Raw genomic sequence first — 17,281 nt, 5'->3', positions numbered from 1 at the left:
ATAATTAGCTTTATTCTCCAATGATAACAACTTTTCAGTCTTTCTCCAACCTACCTGCGCAGGAGAAATTGGCAGTATAATTATTTCTATAACAAAGTTATTTTTCTGTTTTTTACAATACACTTTTATTGATTTCAGAGAAGGGAGTGGGAGAGAAAGATTGAAACATCAATGATGAGAGAAAATCATTGATTAGCTGCCCCCCTGCAAGCCCCACACCGGGGATTGAAACTACAATCCAGGCGTGTGCCCTGAAATGGCATCAAACCACAACCTCCTGGTTCATAGGCTGACACTCAACCACTGCACCATGCAGGAGGCCAAACTTATCTTTCTGATGACACTCCTTTCCGACGCTTCCTATGCTTTCTCTGGGACCCTACATCAAACCTACTTGTGCATTACTTGTTCCGGACCCCTCTTGGCGGTACCACCTGTAGCCAGCCCACTTAGAGAAATTCTAGTAAATGAAAATAATATTTATAGAGAAAATCAATAGGCTACAGACAAATACACATGGAAGAGTTTTAAGTAGAACCTGAGGCATTAAAAAGTCCTTCACATGATGAAATTTTCATTGCACAACATTTTCAGAGATCCCCTCTTAAAGCGCCAGAGCTGTAGAGCTGTGTGGCTGCTCAGTTCCTGGGTCTCACCTCAGGCCTGAATCGGCACTGCCAGCCTGCAGGGCCTTCCCTGCACGGCTGCTCCAACAGCCTTCTGTAAAAGTACTCTCAAAATGAACTGCTTCTAAATGAATGACCACGTATTTACACAATAAAATGCTATGTAGCCAGTGAACATAAGGTTAGAGCACGTTTATTAAAATGGTAGCATATTCAAAAATACATTAAGTGAGGAAAACAGCTTACAAAACACCATTTACAAGGAGTTCATATTTTTTTGAAATTCAAGGCATAATGGACATGTGTGCGGTTGTGTATAAATGGGTCAGTCATAGAAGTTTAAAAACATTAGAAAGATATACAAAATCATTAACAATGATTATCTTTGGGGGAGGAGATTATGAATGAGATTTTCTTCTTACTTCAGGTTCTTGTCCTTTTCAATGAACATACATTTCTTTGACCATTAAAGAAATAAACAAAAAGTGTGACAGCTCACTATTTTCAGAGCTCCCCCAGCCCTGGTCTCACTTCACGTGTTATTCCCATGGTGTCCTGTGCTGGAGCCTTGGTGTCGGGGAGCCCAAAAACTAGGCTGGAGAGACCTATACCCTCAAAATTAATACCCATTAGAAACTCCCTGTACTATGAATTCCACTCCGTAGCAAAGGCTATGACAATGGCCCTTCAGGCACTTATAATGTGTGTGTGTGTGTGTGTGTGTGTGTGTTTCCACATTGATTTGTCTTCAATGTGCTTTTAACCTGTGCTTTATACTAGTGGTTTACAAATAGTCCCCAGAAACCCACTGATGTGCTTCAAGTGGTTTGAAAAAAGTTGGACTTAATATATTTTGAAAAATAGACCACTCTATTATTTATAAAAATACAATAAAAAATAATATGCCACATTTTTACACAGCAGAGACCAGCAAGTCATCACGTAAGGCCACCTGATTCTCTGCCATCACTGTGCAAACCGGTAAAACTGAATAGTACGTTTGTTTAAGAACACTATTGTTCTGCATGAGTTTTTACAAAATAACCGAGAGAAACGCACGGTGTCCATGCAGAGAACACTAACCCGGGCTGCACAGCTCCACACACACAAAGTCCAGGCATTATCTTCTCCTCACATTCCCCCGAGGCCCAGCAGTGACTAGTTAACATGGAAGTAACAGCCTAGTGCATCTCCTTATTGTTCTTACAAGAAAAGGTAAGAGGAAGGCATGGAAAAATTCCTACAGCTAGCTTTAGTCCTTAGTATAAGTATTATATTTGTCTAGTCTTTTACATCTATAAGAATGTGATCCATACTTGGATATTTATGATGATACAACTTGGAAACTTTTTTACCCCACTTAACTCCCTTGTCACATGTAATCTGTCTGGCGGAGTATTCAGGCTAATAGTGTAAAGTGTGCTATTTACAAATTGTTACTACATCCGAATAAATCAGAATTTTCCGTGCAATCAAAACCCAATGAAGATACCATATTAGTGTGACTGACACCACTGCAACTCTCCTGCACACTCCCATGTCCATTTTGTGTTCATACAACAGACCCATTCTAATCACTGGCTGCTTTTTAAGCAAATTTTGTTTCAAACAGAGTGGGAATGTGAACACTTGTACTGCTACCACTGGCCCCACACTCCCTCCTCTCTGGAATAATTCCAGTGTCTTCCCATCTCCCTTCTTGCTTGTTTACCCCTGTGCTTCTTCTTCTTTTTTTTTTTTTAATATATTTTTGTATTGATTTTTTACAGAGAGGAGGAGAGAGGGATAGAGAGCTAGAAACGTCGATGAGAGAGAAACACCAACCAGCTGCCTCTTGCACACCCCCTACCGGGGATGTGCCCGAAACCAAGGTACATGCCCTTGACCGGAATCGAACCCGGGACCTTTCAGTCCGCAGACCGACACTCTACCACTGAGCCAAACCGGTTTTGGCTACCCCTGTGCTTCTATGCCCTGGCTTCAACACCCAAGTCACGACAGTCTCTGCCCAACACTCCCCAATGGCCTTCTTCTGTGCAAGGAAGAGTCAGATTCCACATAATGGTGCTCAGCCATAGCCCAAAACCTGGCAGATCCCATTTCCTGCTACTCTCCACTCACTTGCAACAGCCACATGAGGCTCCTCAAACACCCTTTACATATTAAGGCATTTAACTATATGTTCCTTTGTTTCCAAAAAATCCCTGACCTAATATCTTCTTCTCAATGAACCCTTCCCAGGCCATCCCACTTCCAGCTGTACCTATCTCCTTGTATCCAGGTTCTGTATTTTCCCCTTTCACTCTTGCTCAAGTGATTTATTAATTGCCTGTCTCCCTCAACTAGCGTGTAAGCCACAGGAGGCCAGATAACTTCATATATTTTGCTCTCTTCTGTATCTCCAGGATCCTAGAACAGTGCCTGGCACAAAATAGCCAAGCAAATAATACACATTTGTTGAATGACTACCACAAAATTTGAATCCACCACAAAAGTTTTATCAATAAAATAACGTTTAATTGTTTCCTACCATGGGGTCCTTTTTAAGAGTGTGTGTGTGTGTGTGTGTGTGTGTGTGTGTGTGTGTGAAAACAAAAAGTTTTACTGCCATGGGGGCAAAAAAGCTGTAAAAATGATAAATTCCAGAGAAAAGATATGCCTCCCTTACCATTTGCAACTACTCACAGTACTTGGCATTACAGTCCAACAGTCAGACTTCATTTTGAAAAGGAGTCACTCTCCACCCATTAGCTTCCACATATGTACAATAATTACTTTCTAGTTAAGCACATTATTTTTAGGACACTTCTCACTTTGAGATACATAATAAACTTGATAAAACAAATTAAGACCAACCAAGTCTTGCCTGCAACTTTCCCAACATTCTCTTCCAGCATGGCTACATTCCAGTCATCATTTTTGTCATGTGCTTCTGTTCACCCAGTCCTCTATCTTATACCACAGTTTCTTTCAGGTGTACAGCTTTTGTTACTTCTTCAATCACACACACACACACACACACACACACACACACACTTGTTCATTCATTCAAACATACTTTAGTGGAAATATCTAACCCACAACTGAAATGCCATTGAGTTCAGTATAATCTATGTGGCTAGACCAGTAGTCAACAAACTCATAAGTCAACAGAGCGAAATATCAACAGTACAACCATTGAAATTTCTTTTGAGAGCCAAATTTTTTAAACTTAAATTTCTTCTAATGCCACTTCTTCAAAATAGTCTCACCCAGGTTATGGTATTTGTGGAAGAGCCACACTCAAACAGCCAAAGAGCTGCATGTGACTCGCAAGCAGTGGTTTGCCAACCACTGGATTAGACCATGGCTCATGCCCAGACAGACTTCCTTTCCCTAGTCACTGAGTACACAGCTCCTCTCCCCAGCCTCCCTCTCCCTGCGCTCCATACCAGGTGGCATATATATGATTTGAGAATAGCTTCACCATAAGTGAGCATCATTAGCTGAATCTTCATCAGGGGCTCATTAGGAGAGTTTTAGAATCCAGAAATGTCAGTTGTGTCCATTTTTTAATTTCTTTTTCCCCCACAATCTAATGTCTTTTTTATCCTAATGATATCATCTAGGACAGCAAGATGAAAATCTACAGGGTGACAATTTGATCATACCTTTATTCTCAGAGCTTATCATACTGAAAAAGAAATATCTTGTAACCGCCTAGGCACAGCTGACTAATTTACTGGTTGCTGTTAATATCAACAGACTTTTCAGTCAGGACACAGATATATGTTTTATATAAATATATGATGCTGAATCAATATAAATTGACATTTTGGCAGTAGAAAAGTACTAGGTAGGAATTATGGAGCTTGTCTAGTCATGTCCAATTCAACCTTAAAATCACTGAAGTGTGAAGTCCAAGTAGACTTTACATAGTTTATATAAAAGTCAGTATGAGGTGTTTTATTTAAGCCTTTGACCTGGATGCTTTCATGTGAACAGAATTTGCACACTTAAAAATATAAGCTCTAAACCCACCTGTGTATGGTCTTTAACCATATCAACGTAGGAACCAAGTTTTCAATACAAATCAAAGTATTTCTGAATCACAAGAAAAACAAGAAACCGGAGTCCACAAAACACAAAAATCCATCAGCTCTGCTGATCTCAATGAATTTACACTGAAAGAACAAAAACTCTGGTTGGCAGGATTCTATACCCCAAACTGGAAATCACAAGTCAGATATTGACCAACTCTTCCTTAATCACATTCTGTCATTGCTGTTCCCTGGAACACCCTTTTCCTCTGACTCATTTACACTGAGCTCTTAACCAGCAGTGAGATCCCTTCTGTTTCTACTTCTGCCTTTGGCAACGATTCTTCTTTGATAGAAATTATCAGCATGTGTTAATATAAAACCGCATTCCACATACAAGTCATTAGGCTGTTGCTGTTCTATTAAAAGCAACAACAAATAGAGTAACAGCTTCTATCAGCATTCTTTTCTCCTTAAATCCGCTATTCTGAAGACTCACTCGAGGTGGATGACACCAGCGAACCACATCCCCAGCTTTCCCCTGCATAGCACTATGGACCACATCACAGGGAGCGCTGGCCATCCAGCACCTACGGAGAAGTCCTCATTAGTAGCTGGGTACCACGGGAGGCATCCACACCTACTCTCTGTGCCTGAAAATGAGCAAGTCTTCCCAAATCAAAGAATCTGAAGGGACACCATGAAAAGAAAACAGATTTTGTTGTTGTTGTTTTAGTTTGCAAGACATTCTACACTGCTTTGTTTTCTGGCTCCACGTTCTCTAGGGAGCCTAGCAGGAGCAGGAGCGCTCCTATCAAAGGCTGGTTGCTTTGTCGCCAAATTGCCTCCGAGTGTCCCAACAGGATGCAGGCTGGCCTCCAAAGCTGAGGGCAGGTTTTCAGCGTCCCTGTTCCCTACCTGCACAGGGCCTGCCTTTAACGTGCGATGGCAAGACCTCGCCTCACCTCCATTTCCCCTAAATTCTCTCACACCCTGGAGTCCGGCACAGAAGGAACGTGAGGTCTTTCACTGTGGCAAGTTCTGGGCATCAACAACATCCCGCCGGCGGAATGAATGTAGCAAATCAATACGGACATGATTCAGTGGCTTTCAGAGCAAAGAATATGGATTGCATCTCCTTTTTATAGTTTTCATTGTACAGGAACGGACACACTTTGTAACTGGAGGAGAGGACAGCTTTTATCTGAGCTGCAATACAAGCAGACACTATTGTCACCAGCTTGAAAACTCAAAGCCTCCCTCTCATAAGAATTTCTAATCGCACGACGAATCAATAGATCTCCTGCGAGTTTCACTGCGGCTAGGACATTTCCACCGTGCCCAAACGCACAGACACATTTAAACCCTCTGACACCTATTAATGCCTCTTAGGATGGGAGATTAGCATCGGTGGCTGTCCTTAGCTTTGACCGTGCTTTTGTAAAAAAGGACATCAGGGTCTCTCCGGTTATTTCCATCCACCATCTGCTCTCACCAATGGAAACTTGACCTCCATCCAAGGCCAGCCACTGTGGGAGCCCAGAGATCACTCAAGGAAAAAGCCAGAGTTTCCCTAAAATGATTTTCCTCTCCTCTAATCGCTTCCATACCGAAATGCACCCTGAGAGGGCCTCAGATGCCCCCAGAGCCGTTCTCTGTTCTCCCCGGACTATCTTTGGGGAACGCATGTCCTCTTTTCACGCTGTGCATGCTTCCCAAGTGCCATCAGATTGCATACCGAAGCCCCCCGCGACGTGAGCGCGGGCGGCCAGGACTTACATTGTTCATGTACTCGCTGAGCAGGTCCTGGAGCGCCTGGCGCACCGCGTTGCACTCGGCCACGATCCTCTCGCGCCTGTCGTCCCGGGTGCAGGAGGAGTCGGCCATGAGCGCGGCTCCGCTGATGATGCTCTCCAGCCTCTCCTCCAGGGACGGCCGGAACCGGGCCTCGCTGAACGTCATGGGGTCCAGGATAATCTTATTCTGAAAGCAGCACAGTAAAAGAAAAAAATCAGCAGAAGGAGAGAGGCCGCCTTTGCCCCCTTGTTTTCTACACCAGAAGTATGTGAGGCCAGGACAGGACTCTCCGCGGAGAAGAAGCCGGTCCCTCAGACAAACCCCGCAGGTGGCCTTGACAAAGTAGCAGCTTTCTGGAAGACAGCGTGCCCTAAATCTAATCCCCGGGGAGAAACATTGTGTTCTTGGCAAAGGCTATCTCAACTGACATTTTCAAATGAGATGGTGACAGTGGCTTGGCATTTTTTAAAAATGTGTAGCCTTCAAGGAAAGGCCATTTCATGCAGCTCTTGGGGGACGGGGGAGATTTGAGAGCCCTGGAGCAAGCACATGATATGTAACTAACAAGTTGGGATGCATCTGGTGACTGCTGCACACATCACATCCGCCTTCTGAGAAGCGGAGTGCCCTGTGGCAGACACCTTTGGAAACCTGGGGAAATAACACCCAATAGGCACCTTCAGCACAGGGTGTGTTCCACTAGGAGCTAATATCTTTTGTATAAAAAAAAAAACAAAAAAAACAAAACAAAAAAAAACTAGTGCTCAACAAAAGGATCTGTGAGATGTTACCTTAAAGAAAGGTATCATAGAGGATTTAAGCTTAGCTTTGCCCTTGATGAGTCTAGAAATGTGTAGATACAGATATCCAGAAGTGGACAGAAATATGAATCCAGAATTCAGGAGATGCATAAGTCTGAATAAGGATCTGACAATTGCCCGGGAGATTTGGACACAGGTAGCAAATGGCTTACTAATAAAGCAAATAGAACAATAGTAGCAGGCCCAAGAAGGCCCAATTAATACCAATTTCCAAGGGTATGCCAAAGGAGAAGAACCAAATAAATACAAAACACAGCCAGGGGGATAGTAGGAAAACCTGAATATCACTCTCTGCCGATCAAAGAATAGAGAGACTGAGGAAGTGTATGATATGTGATGGCATGAAACAGAGGCAAAGCTGACTTTGTCCAATGGCTGGTTTCCACCAGGGACCCCTTTTCTGCTAAAAAAAAAGGAACAAGGTTAAGCAAAGTGTGATGGCCTGCTGCAAGAGGAATATGTTCATCTTCACTGGAAGAGCACACTCAGAGGTCTGAGGACCAACATGGTGGTGATGGAGAAAACAGTCTTCCTGCCCTAGGATCTATGGTGCGATTGCCATTCCATTACTGTTTCCTTTGATGTGCATTATCCCCTTACCTTACCTAAAAATCCTATATACTAGTAATAAAAGCCTAATATGCAAATTGACTGAACAGCGGAATAATTGATGGAACAACCTTTCGCTATGATGTGCAATGACCACCAGGGCACAGACACTCAATGCAAGAGCTGTCCCCAGTCAGCGCCCCCGCCCTCCCAATCACCCCACCAGTCACCCCATAGATTGGCCCGATTGGTGTCCAAGCCTAGGGACCTACTCATGCACAAATCTCATGCATCGGGCCTCTAGTATAATAGAAAAGAAAAAGAGAGTTGCCAGTCATACCTTTGCTCAGTACCTACTATTTGCACTCACTCGAGCTCTTAGTGCTAAAAAGAGAGTGGAGAGAATAAAGGATGCTTGTGTGCTTTATTCTAAATGCAATATAAAATAACTGCTTAGTCATTACAGAATAGCCTGGGCTCTGTGCTCTGGGAAGGCTCTGCTTACCTCTCCAGAGCACCCTAAGATGTTTACTGGAAGTTGTGCTTGAGGCATCTAATTCCTGGTAAAATGTAAATCTCCATAATGAGAGAGAGCTCTTCTCAGCACAAAGACTCTGAACTCCTGAGGGATGAGTTCAGGCAGGTGACAGCATAGAAAAAATATAAGCACCCACTAAACACCGCCCAGGCCTGAGGTCACTGAAATCTTGGATATCCTAGGAAATGACTCATTGGTCAAAGTTCCCTCCTCAGGTAAGAGGGCCAATGCACGAAGCCATGCAGATAGGAGGGAAAATGTTCTGAGGCAGGGGTTGGCATGAAGACCATCATCACATTGGCACTCTCTTAGACCTTACAGAGAGGGTGAATTTTACTGAACTCAGAATACTGTTACTCAGGCTCTGTCTCTTATGCCCTAGTAAACTTCCAAACATTCTCAACACATCATGGCAGGCCTCCGGACAGTGGATGTCTGCAGTGCAAATCACTGTAGCTGAGATTCCCAAAGGAACGCTGCAGGGAGCAGTGCTCCCTCTATACCTGCTATCTCTATGAGAGCTGCATCTGCAATGACTCTTCCCGGAAAGTACCTTTAGAATTCTGTCTCATTCTCACTCTCTCTGTCTTCGTTTCTACTGCTTTTCAGTCCTGAATTCGTATTTTTATTACCATTTATATGCATACATTTGGCCCTGCCTGGTTTGGCTCAGTGGTTGGAGCATTGGCCTGTGGACCAAGGGATCATGGGTTCGATTCTCAGGGGCATGTACCGCCATTGCATGTTCCCCAGTCCCAGTCTCACATAGACGTTTCTCTTCTCTCTCCTTCTCTCCCTTCCTCCCTCTCTCCCTATCTCCCTCTTTCTTTCCTCTCCCGTCTCTCCCCCCTCCCTCCTGTCTCCCTTCTATTTGCCCTAAAAATTAAAAGATACACTTGATCAAAACATAATTAAACTACTTTATTTTATAAAGGTTACTGATTTCCAAAGAACTCTCTTACAGAAAGTCATATTCCTATAAAGCATAATAAAATTTGTTCTGTTTCGAGGTTTTAGGAGACCCCAAAGAACCACATATTGGCTGTTTATTATACTGTTGGACTAAAAAATATAAAGAAGTGCCAACCTGATGAAAATATACTGAGGTGAATTTGAACTCTCCAATAAGGGAACTGTAAAACAGTTTCTCTGAAGAACGCAGGTAAATGTACTACCGCCATCAGAACATTATTTCCTAAATTATTTTCCATGGAACACTGAGCTTAGAGATGTAATGTTTTGATGAAAAAATAAGTTTTTGTAGCCAAATATGCATGGGAGGTCTTGTATGGCCTGGAGCAAATGATCACATGAAATTCTTTGGGGAGCTCTCCATTACAGAAGTCAGTTTTACTGTAGCATTCCTCAGACCTACTTGAGTGTAAAGATGCATGCACTTTAATGTATGCACTGCCAGGCCGGTGTGGCTCAGTGGTTGAGTGTTGACCCATGGAACCAGGAGGCCACGGTTTGATTCCCAAGCAGGGCACATACCCGGGTTACGGACTCAATTCCCAGGGTGAGGTGTGCAGGAGGCAGCTGATCAGTGATTATATCTAATCATTGATGTTTCTATCTCTCCCTCCCTCTCCCTTCCTCTCTGAAGTCAATAAAAATATATTTTAAACAATAAATAGATTTATAAAACTAAGGTGCACGCACTACCAGGGAGAACCTAAGGAACACACTTTGCAAAATGTTGCAAGAGAGAACTTACAGTGCCAGAGGAATGAGCTTCCGGCCTGCCTGACCCGGGGTGGTCAGGAAAGTAAATACACTGAAACACTGGGCGTAAAAATCTCCGCATGAAAGTCACACTACTCATCACATTTTTAATGGAGTTATTGCTTATTTATAGATCACAGGGGGAAAGCTGTTTAAAAAATCTCCCTGGGAAAGAAACGATAAATTTACAATATTCCAATCTGTATCTGTGGTGCAGATGGGAGCTTTGTAATGATGGATGGGAAAGTCTAGAGAGGAGAGAGAAGGCATGAAGATAACGGGCAGAGTGTGTGTGTGTGTGTGTGTGTGTGTGTGTGTGTGTGTGTATGTATGTCTGTGTGAGGGTATGGATCACCTATGTATATTCACCTATGAGTGGGTGGATTTGGGTTGTATGTAATGGATAAAGAGGAAAGTGTGTGAGTGTGTGTGTGTGTGTGTGTGTGTGTGTGTGTGTGTATTCAGAGAACTTTCCAGATCTCAATCAGGCTTTAGGATATGAGAAAAGAACAAGAAAATGGACAGAGAGACAGGTAAATAGAACTAAATGAAGCCTAAATAAAGCCATAAGCTTAGAAGAAAATATTACAGTTGTTAGATTAGTAGGGGAAAAAAACACACAAATAAATTCCCAAGTACAATCCTGAGTAAGATATACAGAGAATGAAAGTGAAAGCAGAGTATTCAGATGTGACTTAAAAAATAAACACCTCATTAGGTTCTCTTTGCTACCACACTTCAGGATCCTTTGAGATCAGCAAACAGATCCCCTTTCCCTGAATCAGCTCAGCCAGGCCTCACCTCTCTATACGGCTGCCCTCTGCTGGCCGGAAGGGAGGAAGCAGCAGCCGCATCCCTCCCTGATCAAATCTCCCTTCTCTGGTCACGGAGGAAATATTGCAGGTACCAAACAGGAAGGGCAGGCCCAGGCTTCCTGCCTCTCTTTATGGCAATTGTGCTCCTCCTGCGAGAGGATTTTGTGCTGTACTGGCTTATTTTAATCCACTGAGATTTTACATTTTCAATATCTAGGTCTGTTGCTTGCATTCTAAAAACTCATTAAGTTGTTTAATCTTTTTGATCTCTCAGTTCCATCTTACATTGTCAGGTTACTTCATTTGAAAATTGTTGGCCTACATTTCTTATGTCATCTTTTTTTTTTTAAATAAGACTTACTTTAATATCTTTTATCTTGTCTGTTTTCATTTAGCTTTTTTGACCTGCTTATTTTGTGTTTTGTAATTTTACTTATCTTATATTTTAGTAACATCTTTACTTTTAAAAAATTACTGTTTTCATTCTTACAATTTATGGAGTGGCAACTGCAAAGCATGGCCTTTAAGAAAGCAGCCTCAATAATTCCTCCCCAAGCGAAGAAAGCTGGGATTCAATTCTGACAGCAAGCCAGCCCTGTAATGGTCTCTCTAGTCCTACATAACTGATTTCCCATTATTTCCCTTGTTGAACTCCATAAGAATTTTACCTTGAAATAAATCAGTAGACCATACAGTTCAAAACTACTTCTCAGAATAATACATTTACCTGTACTCACTGCACAAGCAATTGTCAGGAGGTGCAATTGTTAAATCACACCTATCACCCATTCTCTCTGCAAAGAGTTATATGACCTAAGAGTTCAGAACAATCAGGGAACATTGAGTTATGCTTGTCGCGGGCCCTGATACAACTGGAGGCAGCAGGCAGACTTCTGCAAAAGCACGAAGTTGAATGCAGTACAAACAGCATGATAGGTCCACTATTCTGTGTCCTCGATATTGCTATTCCCATCTTATTGAAGTGGCAAATGATGCCAGAACGTTGTCTCATGGTCATACAGCTTAGAAATGAGGACATCAGGATTTGAACACAAGCCTTCTGACATTAAGCTCAATGGGCCTCCCATTGTATCAGACTGCAGACATTCAGTGGAAATGAGCCTAATTAACAATTATAAATATGTATTTACTACTTAAAAAGCTATGAAACACTCTTAAACCAAAGATAATGACATAAGTATCATCTGCCATAGTATCTTCTTGTTTATCACCTGGATCATCTTGCTCTTCAAATGGATAATAGAGAGTAGAGGCATTCATTCAACAAATGGGTATCAGTTACTACAGATGCCTGAAGGCACAGAATGAATAACCCTTTATTTCTAAAAGTTCACTGTCTAGTAGTCAAAAACAGAAACACATACAGCCAATTGTAATTGGTAAACTATATTGATGATGTTAAGAAATGACTGAGTAATGGCAATTTGCACAGTTGGGAGGTGGGAGGTAAAGAAATTGTTCTGGAGAGGATTACTCCGCAGCTAAGATTCCAAGAGTGAAGAAGAACAGTTGGCCAAGCAAAGTCAGGAGCAGGAAGAGGCAATGAAGACAGAATAGGAAGTGGAGGCCAGTGCGTGGAGCTCTGAGAGAGACAGCATGGTAGAAGAAGGGTATTGCAAGAGGTTTACTAAAGCTGAATTGTAAAGTGTGAAGCTCAAGTATGGTGCCATGGAGGTTCCCCAGGCAATTCCCCTTGCAGAGAATCTTCTACTTGCGTGTAGTTTCCTGACCCTCTCCATCTGCTGGACTTGTAGATGCATGACTGTTTCACAGGGACTCACACTTGCCCCAGGCAGCCTCTGTCAGTCCCTGAGCACAAGCGGGCCATTCCTGCCCAATGAGACTTTCCCAACAGGCAAACCCTGCTCCTGCTCTGGACACCCCACTGGCCTGACCGAGACTTTCTCAAAACTGTGCTGAGGCGCTTCCCACTCAATCCCTTTTTTCTTGCTCACCTTTCACACGTTTGGCCTACAGTGTAGTCACAAAGCTCTCTTAGGCTCTATCTGCTGGTTCTCTCCCACTTTTCCTCCTATATGTCTAACCCCACCTATCTCGGCGTTTGCTTCTCCAAGGTTTGGTGAGGAGACCAACAGCCATGATCTGAAGAGACTTCTATGCCAGCTAGGAAGCTTTCACTTTGTGAACATCCCTTTAGACCTGTGGTTCTCAACTTTTCTAATGCCACGACCCTTTAATACAGTTCCTCATGTTGTGGTGACCTCCAACCATAAAATTATTTTCGTTGCTACTTCACACCTGTAATTTTGCTACTGTTAATGAATTATATGTAAATACCTGTGTTTTTCAATGGTCTTAGACTCCACAGCAGCAGTTCTCAACCTGTGGGTCTCCTAAGACCATCGGAAAACACAGATATTTACAGTACGATTCATAGAACAGCAGGGAATTCTACAATGAGGGTAAATAAGATCAAAACTGAAAATTTTTATTAAATGGAATTTTTTTTTTGCTAGAAAGTTACTAGCAATAAATTGTATGCCTACATGTGTATTAGTATATGTATACTGTTTGTATTTACAAATATCATCCAAAAGCTACATCAGGCTCATTGGAGAGTAACAGAAGCAATCTAGCTAATATTGAGACAAAACAAATTATTTTCTGCCCAGCTGGCATGGCTCAGTAGTTGAGTGTCAGTCAGCCTATGAACCAGGAAGTCATGGTTTTGATTACCAATCAGGGCATGTGCCTGGTTGCAGGCTTAATTCCCAGTGTGAGGTGTGTAGGAGGTGGCCGATCAGTGATTCTCATCACTGATGTTTCTATCTCTTTCTCCCTTCCTTTCTGAAATCAATAAAAATTAAAAAATAATTTGCTAATTTATAAAAAATCATATAATATTTTCTGTGAAGGTTCTAGAACACACTAGAAGAGAGAAATAATTAAATGTTACTAAAATTAGAAAGAAGATAAAACTACAATATACAGATGACATATTATAGACTGGAACACCTGAAACCTATATAATTATATTATCCAATGTCACCCTAACAAATTTGATTTAAAAAAAGAGCATAAAACTAGAGTTGACTCTTTAACAATGTGGGTTTGAACTGCATGGGTCCACTTGCACGTAGATTAAAAAATACATATATATGTAACTGGCTCTCTGTATCCAGTGGTTTTGCACCTGAATATTCTACCAATCCAGCATCAAAAACTATTTTTCCAAAGTTGGAAATCCGTGGTTGCACAAGGTCAAATGTATGCACTACTCTTCACCATTTTAGATAAAGCATTGAGCACCGTGGATTCTGGTACCCACGGGGGGCCCTGGACCATCTCCTGTGGATACCAAAGGCTGACTGTAGGTTTTGCAAGTGTTTACTTGGAGAAAAAAATGAGAATTAGCAACAACAAAAAGAACTACAAATTAAAAGCTTTTTCCCCATGAAGGCACTTAACATCATGTGTGAAATCAAGTGCCTTCATATATACAAGGAATATAAAATTGGAGGACCAAATTTACCATAACAGCAAGTACAAAACAAAACAAAACAAAACACACCTAGGTACCAACTAGAAACAGTAAGAAAGGTGCTCAGAGAGGTGAATGGACAGTCAGGCTCACAGCCAGAGCAAAGGACAGAGCTAGCGCTGGGAAGCAGGCCCAGAGCTCCAGGAGCTGCGACCCAGCCACAGCACCACCCTTTTCCCTCTGCACCTCTCTGGATATTCTTAACATCATTCAGGGCCATGCAAAATTATCAGCTTAGAAATCAGCTTGCTATATCTGGTCAACCATTTCATTAACTCACCCTAATGCCTTGACAGGGCCAGACCAAATGATTTCATAAACCTTATACGGTCCCCAGCCCAGATGACCCCAACCCCTGACAAACACTAAAGCAGCAGTAGCACATGATTCATTCACACTTTAAGGCAGTGTAAAACGGACAATGACCGTGAATGAATGCTCCAAATTTCTACTTTATCCTATTTTTAAAATTTCTCATCTGTTTCAAACTGGTCAGCAGGAATTAATACACCATGAAGGAAAGCAAATATAACTTAGTCTTTCTTTGGCTAGGAATTAACCATCTGCATGCCATCAGCTGAGAAAGGGTAGCTCTTTCCCTTTAGAAGCCAAACATCTGCTTGTGAGGCTGGGAGAAAATCTCATTTACTATCATTAGAATTTATGGTTTTGATCATTAGTTAAACTCCTTTGAGGACTACTTAAGTCATCTCAAGAATTTTCAGAAAGACAACAAAACAATTTGATCAGAGTATGGACTAGCTTAATCATTTGTTTTCTCAAAGTTAGTCTTATAACACATGGAAAAAGCAAATTTTCCATGTATGAGAAAGTATGAGAAAGTCCTGTGGTTTTCTTTGTTGTGTGTGACCAGCTTGCAAGAGATTGTGTCCTGGATTTTTACTACGGTACTTCACAGTTCAAGGTAGCAACTGAGGAAAATAATGAATTCTGCTCCAGCTCATAAATGCCAGACCCTCGCCACCTGCTGTCCAACAAAACTACTTCGAATCAAACAGCAGAAGAAAGAATAAATGTCAACATGCCCTTATCCAGCCATTTACTTTCATTTTCTAAAAAAACTTTAAAAAGAATCTCAAAGGAAGGTATACTAGTCAAACTCATTCTTCAAAAGGAATATGTCCTTGTGATATGGAGTAATTAAAGCAATGAAAGACAAAAATACCTAAATAGTAATGCATCTTTAGGTGCATTATCCTTTAATTATTTATCCTTTAATTATTCTTAGCTTTTCCCAAGATTAGGCAATATTGTGCACATTTTCATTTCTTTTTTTTTTTTTTTTTTTTTGCACCTTTAACATTAGCCCATCCTTCTACCAACCTCTGCACATTAAAATTGTGTAGTTTGCCTTGTCTGGAGGTATAACCTGGTAGGTTTTGTTTCCACCCTCCCTTACTTTCTCTTTCTCTCAAGTATACAATTCAAGACTCCTTCTATGTCCAGCTACACGAGGAGCTCAAAGCCATGTGGTCTGAGGATAAGGCTGCCTCAGCCTAGGTGAAATCTGGAGATGACTAAGCATTCGAGAAACTCAAGCTTTGGCCTGGCCGGCATAGCTCAGTGGTTGAGTGTTGACCTATGAACCAGGAGGTCATGGTTTGATTTCCAGTCAGGACACATGCCCAGGTTGTGGGCTCATAACCCATTGTGGAGAGTGCAGACAGCAAGCCAATCATAATTCTCTCTCATCACTGATGTTTCTATCCCTCTCTCCCTCTCCTTTCCACTCTGAAATTGTATACTAGGATATACACACTCAAGCTTTGGTTTAACTTAGTGCTTCATACTGTCTTTAGAAATGGCCTAGACCACAAAAGGTCCCAGAGTCCCAGTGGGATCAAGGTTTGGTAAGGCATTACATTTCATTTATTGTATTATTTTGCTGCACTGATACAATATAAAACAAAACAAATGAAGTCAAATCCAGGCAGCACCTATTGATTATTCACTACAGTGTTTTAAAAATGTCTTATCCAGTTTAAACTACTTGACTAGTGACCCCTGAGGCAATCTCTCTCAGTTCCCCATTAAAATGACTACAGATAGAGAAAGAAGAAAAAGAGAAAGAAAAATGAATTTTACAGCCCTGAAAGTGGAGAATGAAAGACATCGACTGACAAGAAGGCATAATCATAATTCTGGCTCTGAATGCTCTAAAGACTTATTTTAAAAACTGAAGTCTGAGATAAAAGCATAAATCAAGACAATTTTAAAAGAATTAACTGAGGCAGCCAAACCAAAAGCATGTTATTTGTTCAGTTTTAAACATTTATTCTCCTGTAATGTATCAATAATTAGCACAGACACATTTTCCTCGTTCTCGTTCTATGCCAAGCTCTCCCAGTGAGAATCTTTCTGTCTTCATGTGAAAAGTTTCTCTTGGCCTAATTGGGGTAACATTTGCAATGGAAAATACTGAGGCTATTGAGGTTCAATCACCTACGTTTCATTAAATTGCGGAACAATGCTAACCTCATTATTTTAGATTTGCCTTAACTTAAAAATTGCACAGTATTTTACTGATTTCTTAGATCTCCGCTATATGCTTAAAAATAATTATGCCATTTATCCAATATATTATTTGTAATCAAACAGTTCAGTTTAATTGGAAACAAATGCCATAGATTAAAACCAGATAATGAATACAGCACTTTTTATTCTTAGATATTTAATGTTGTCGGGGGCTTTTTTTTTTTTTTTTTAACAAAGAGAAATCTGTCTAAGCTCGCATCAATTCCACTTCACAGAAGACCCTGCTATTTAGGTAGGCAGCCACCCACCAAGGTGCTGGAGGAGAACATTGGATGAGAGATTCCAGGCTCAGGACATCCTCCTAGCTGGTGT

General features: G+C 41.5%; 1 protein-coding gene across 2 annotated transcripts in view; it reads right to left on the bottom strand.

The window, feature by feature from the left end:
• The window catches only part of CTNNA2 (catenin alpha 2), a 1,072,635-nt gene that overhangs the window by 713,587 nt on the left and 341,767 nt on the right, over positions 1-17,281 (bottom strand). For both annotated transcript variants that reach the window (XM_084900771.1, XM_084900770.1), the window contains exon 7: positions 6,425-6,628. In XM_084900771.1, coding sequence (XP_084756897.1) covers positions 6,425-6,628 — 204 coding nt within the window. The remainder of the gene's footprint in view (positions 1-6,424; positions 6,629-17,281) is intronic.

The sequence above is a fragment of the Pipistrellus hanaki genome (genome assembly GCF_964339955.1).
Source record: "Pipistrellus hanaki genome assembly, chromosome: 12".
Lineage (NCBI taxonomy): Eukaryota > Metazoa > Chordata > Mammalia > Chiroptera > Vespertilionidae > Pipistrellus > Pipistrellus hanaki.
This window is presented reverse-complemented; position numbering and strand designations above follow the sequence as displayed.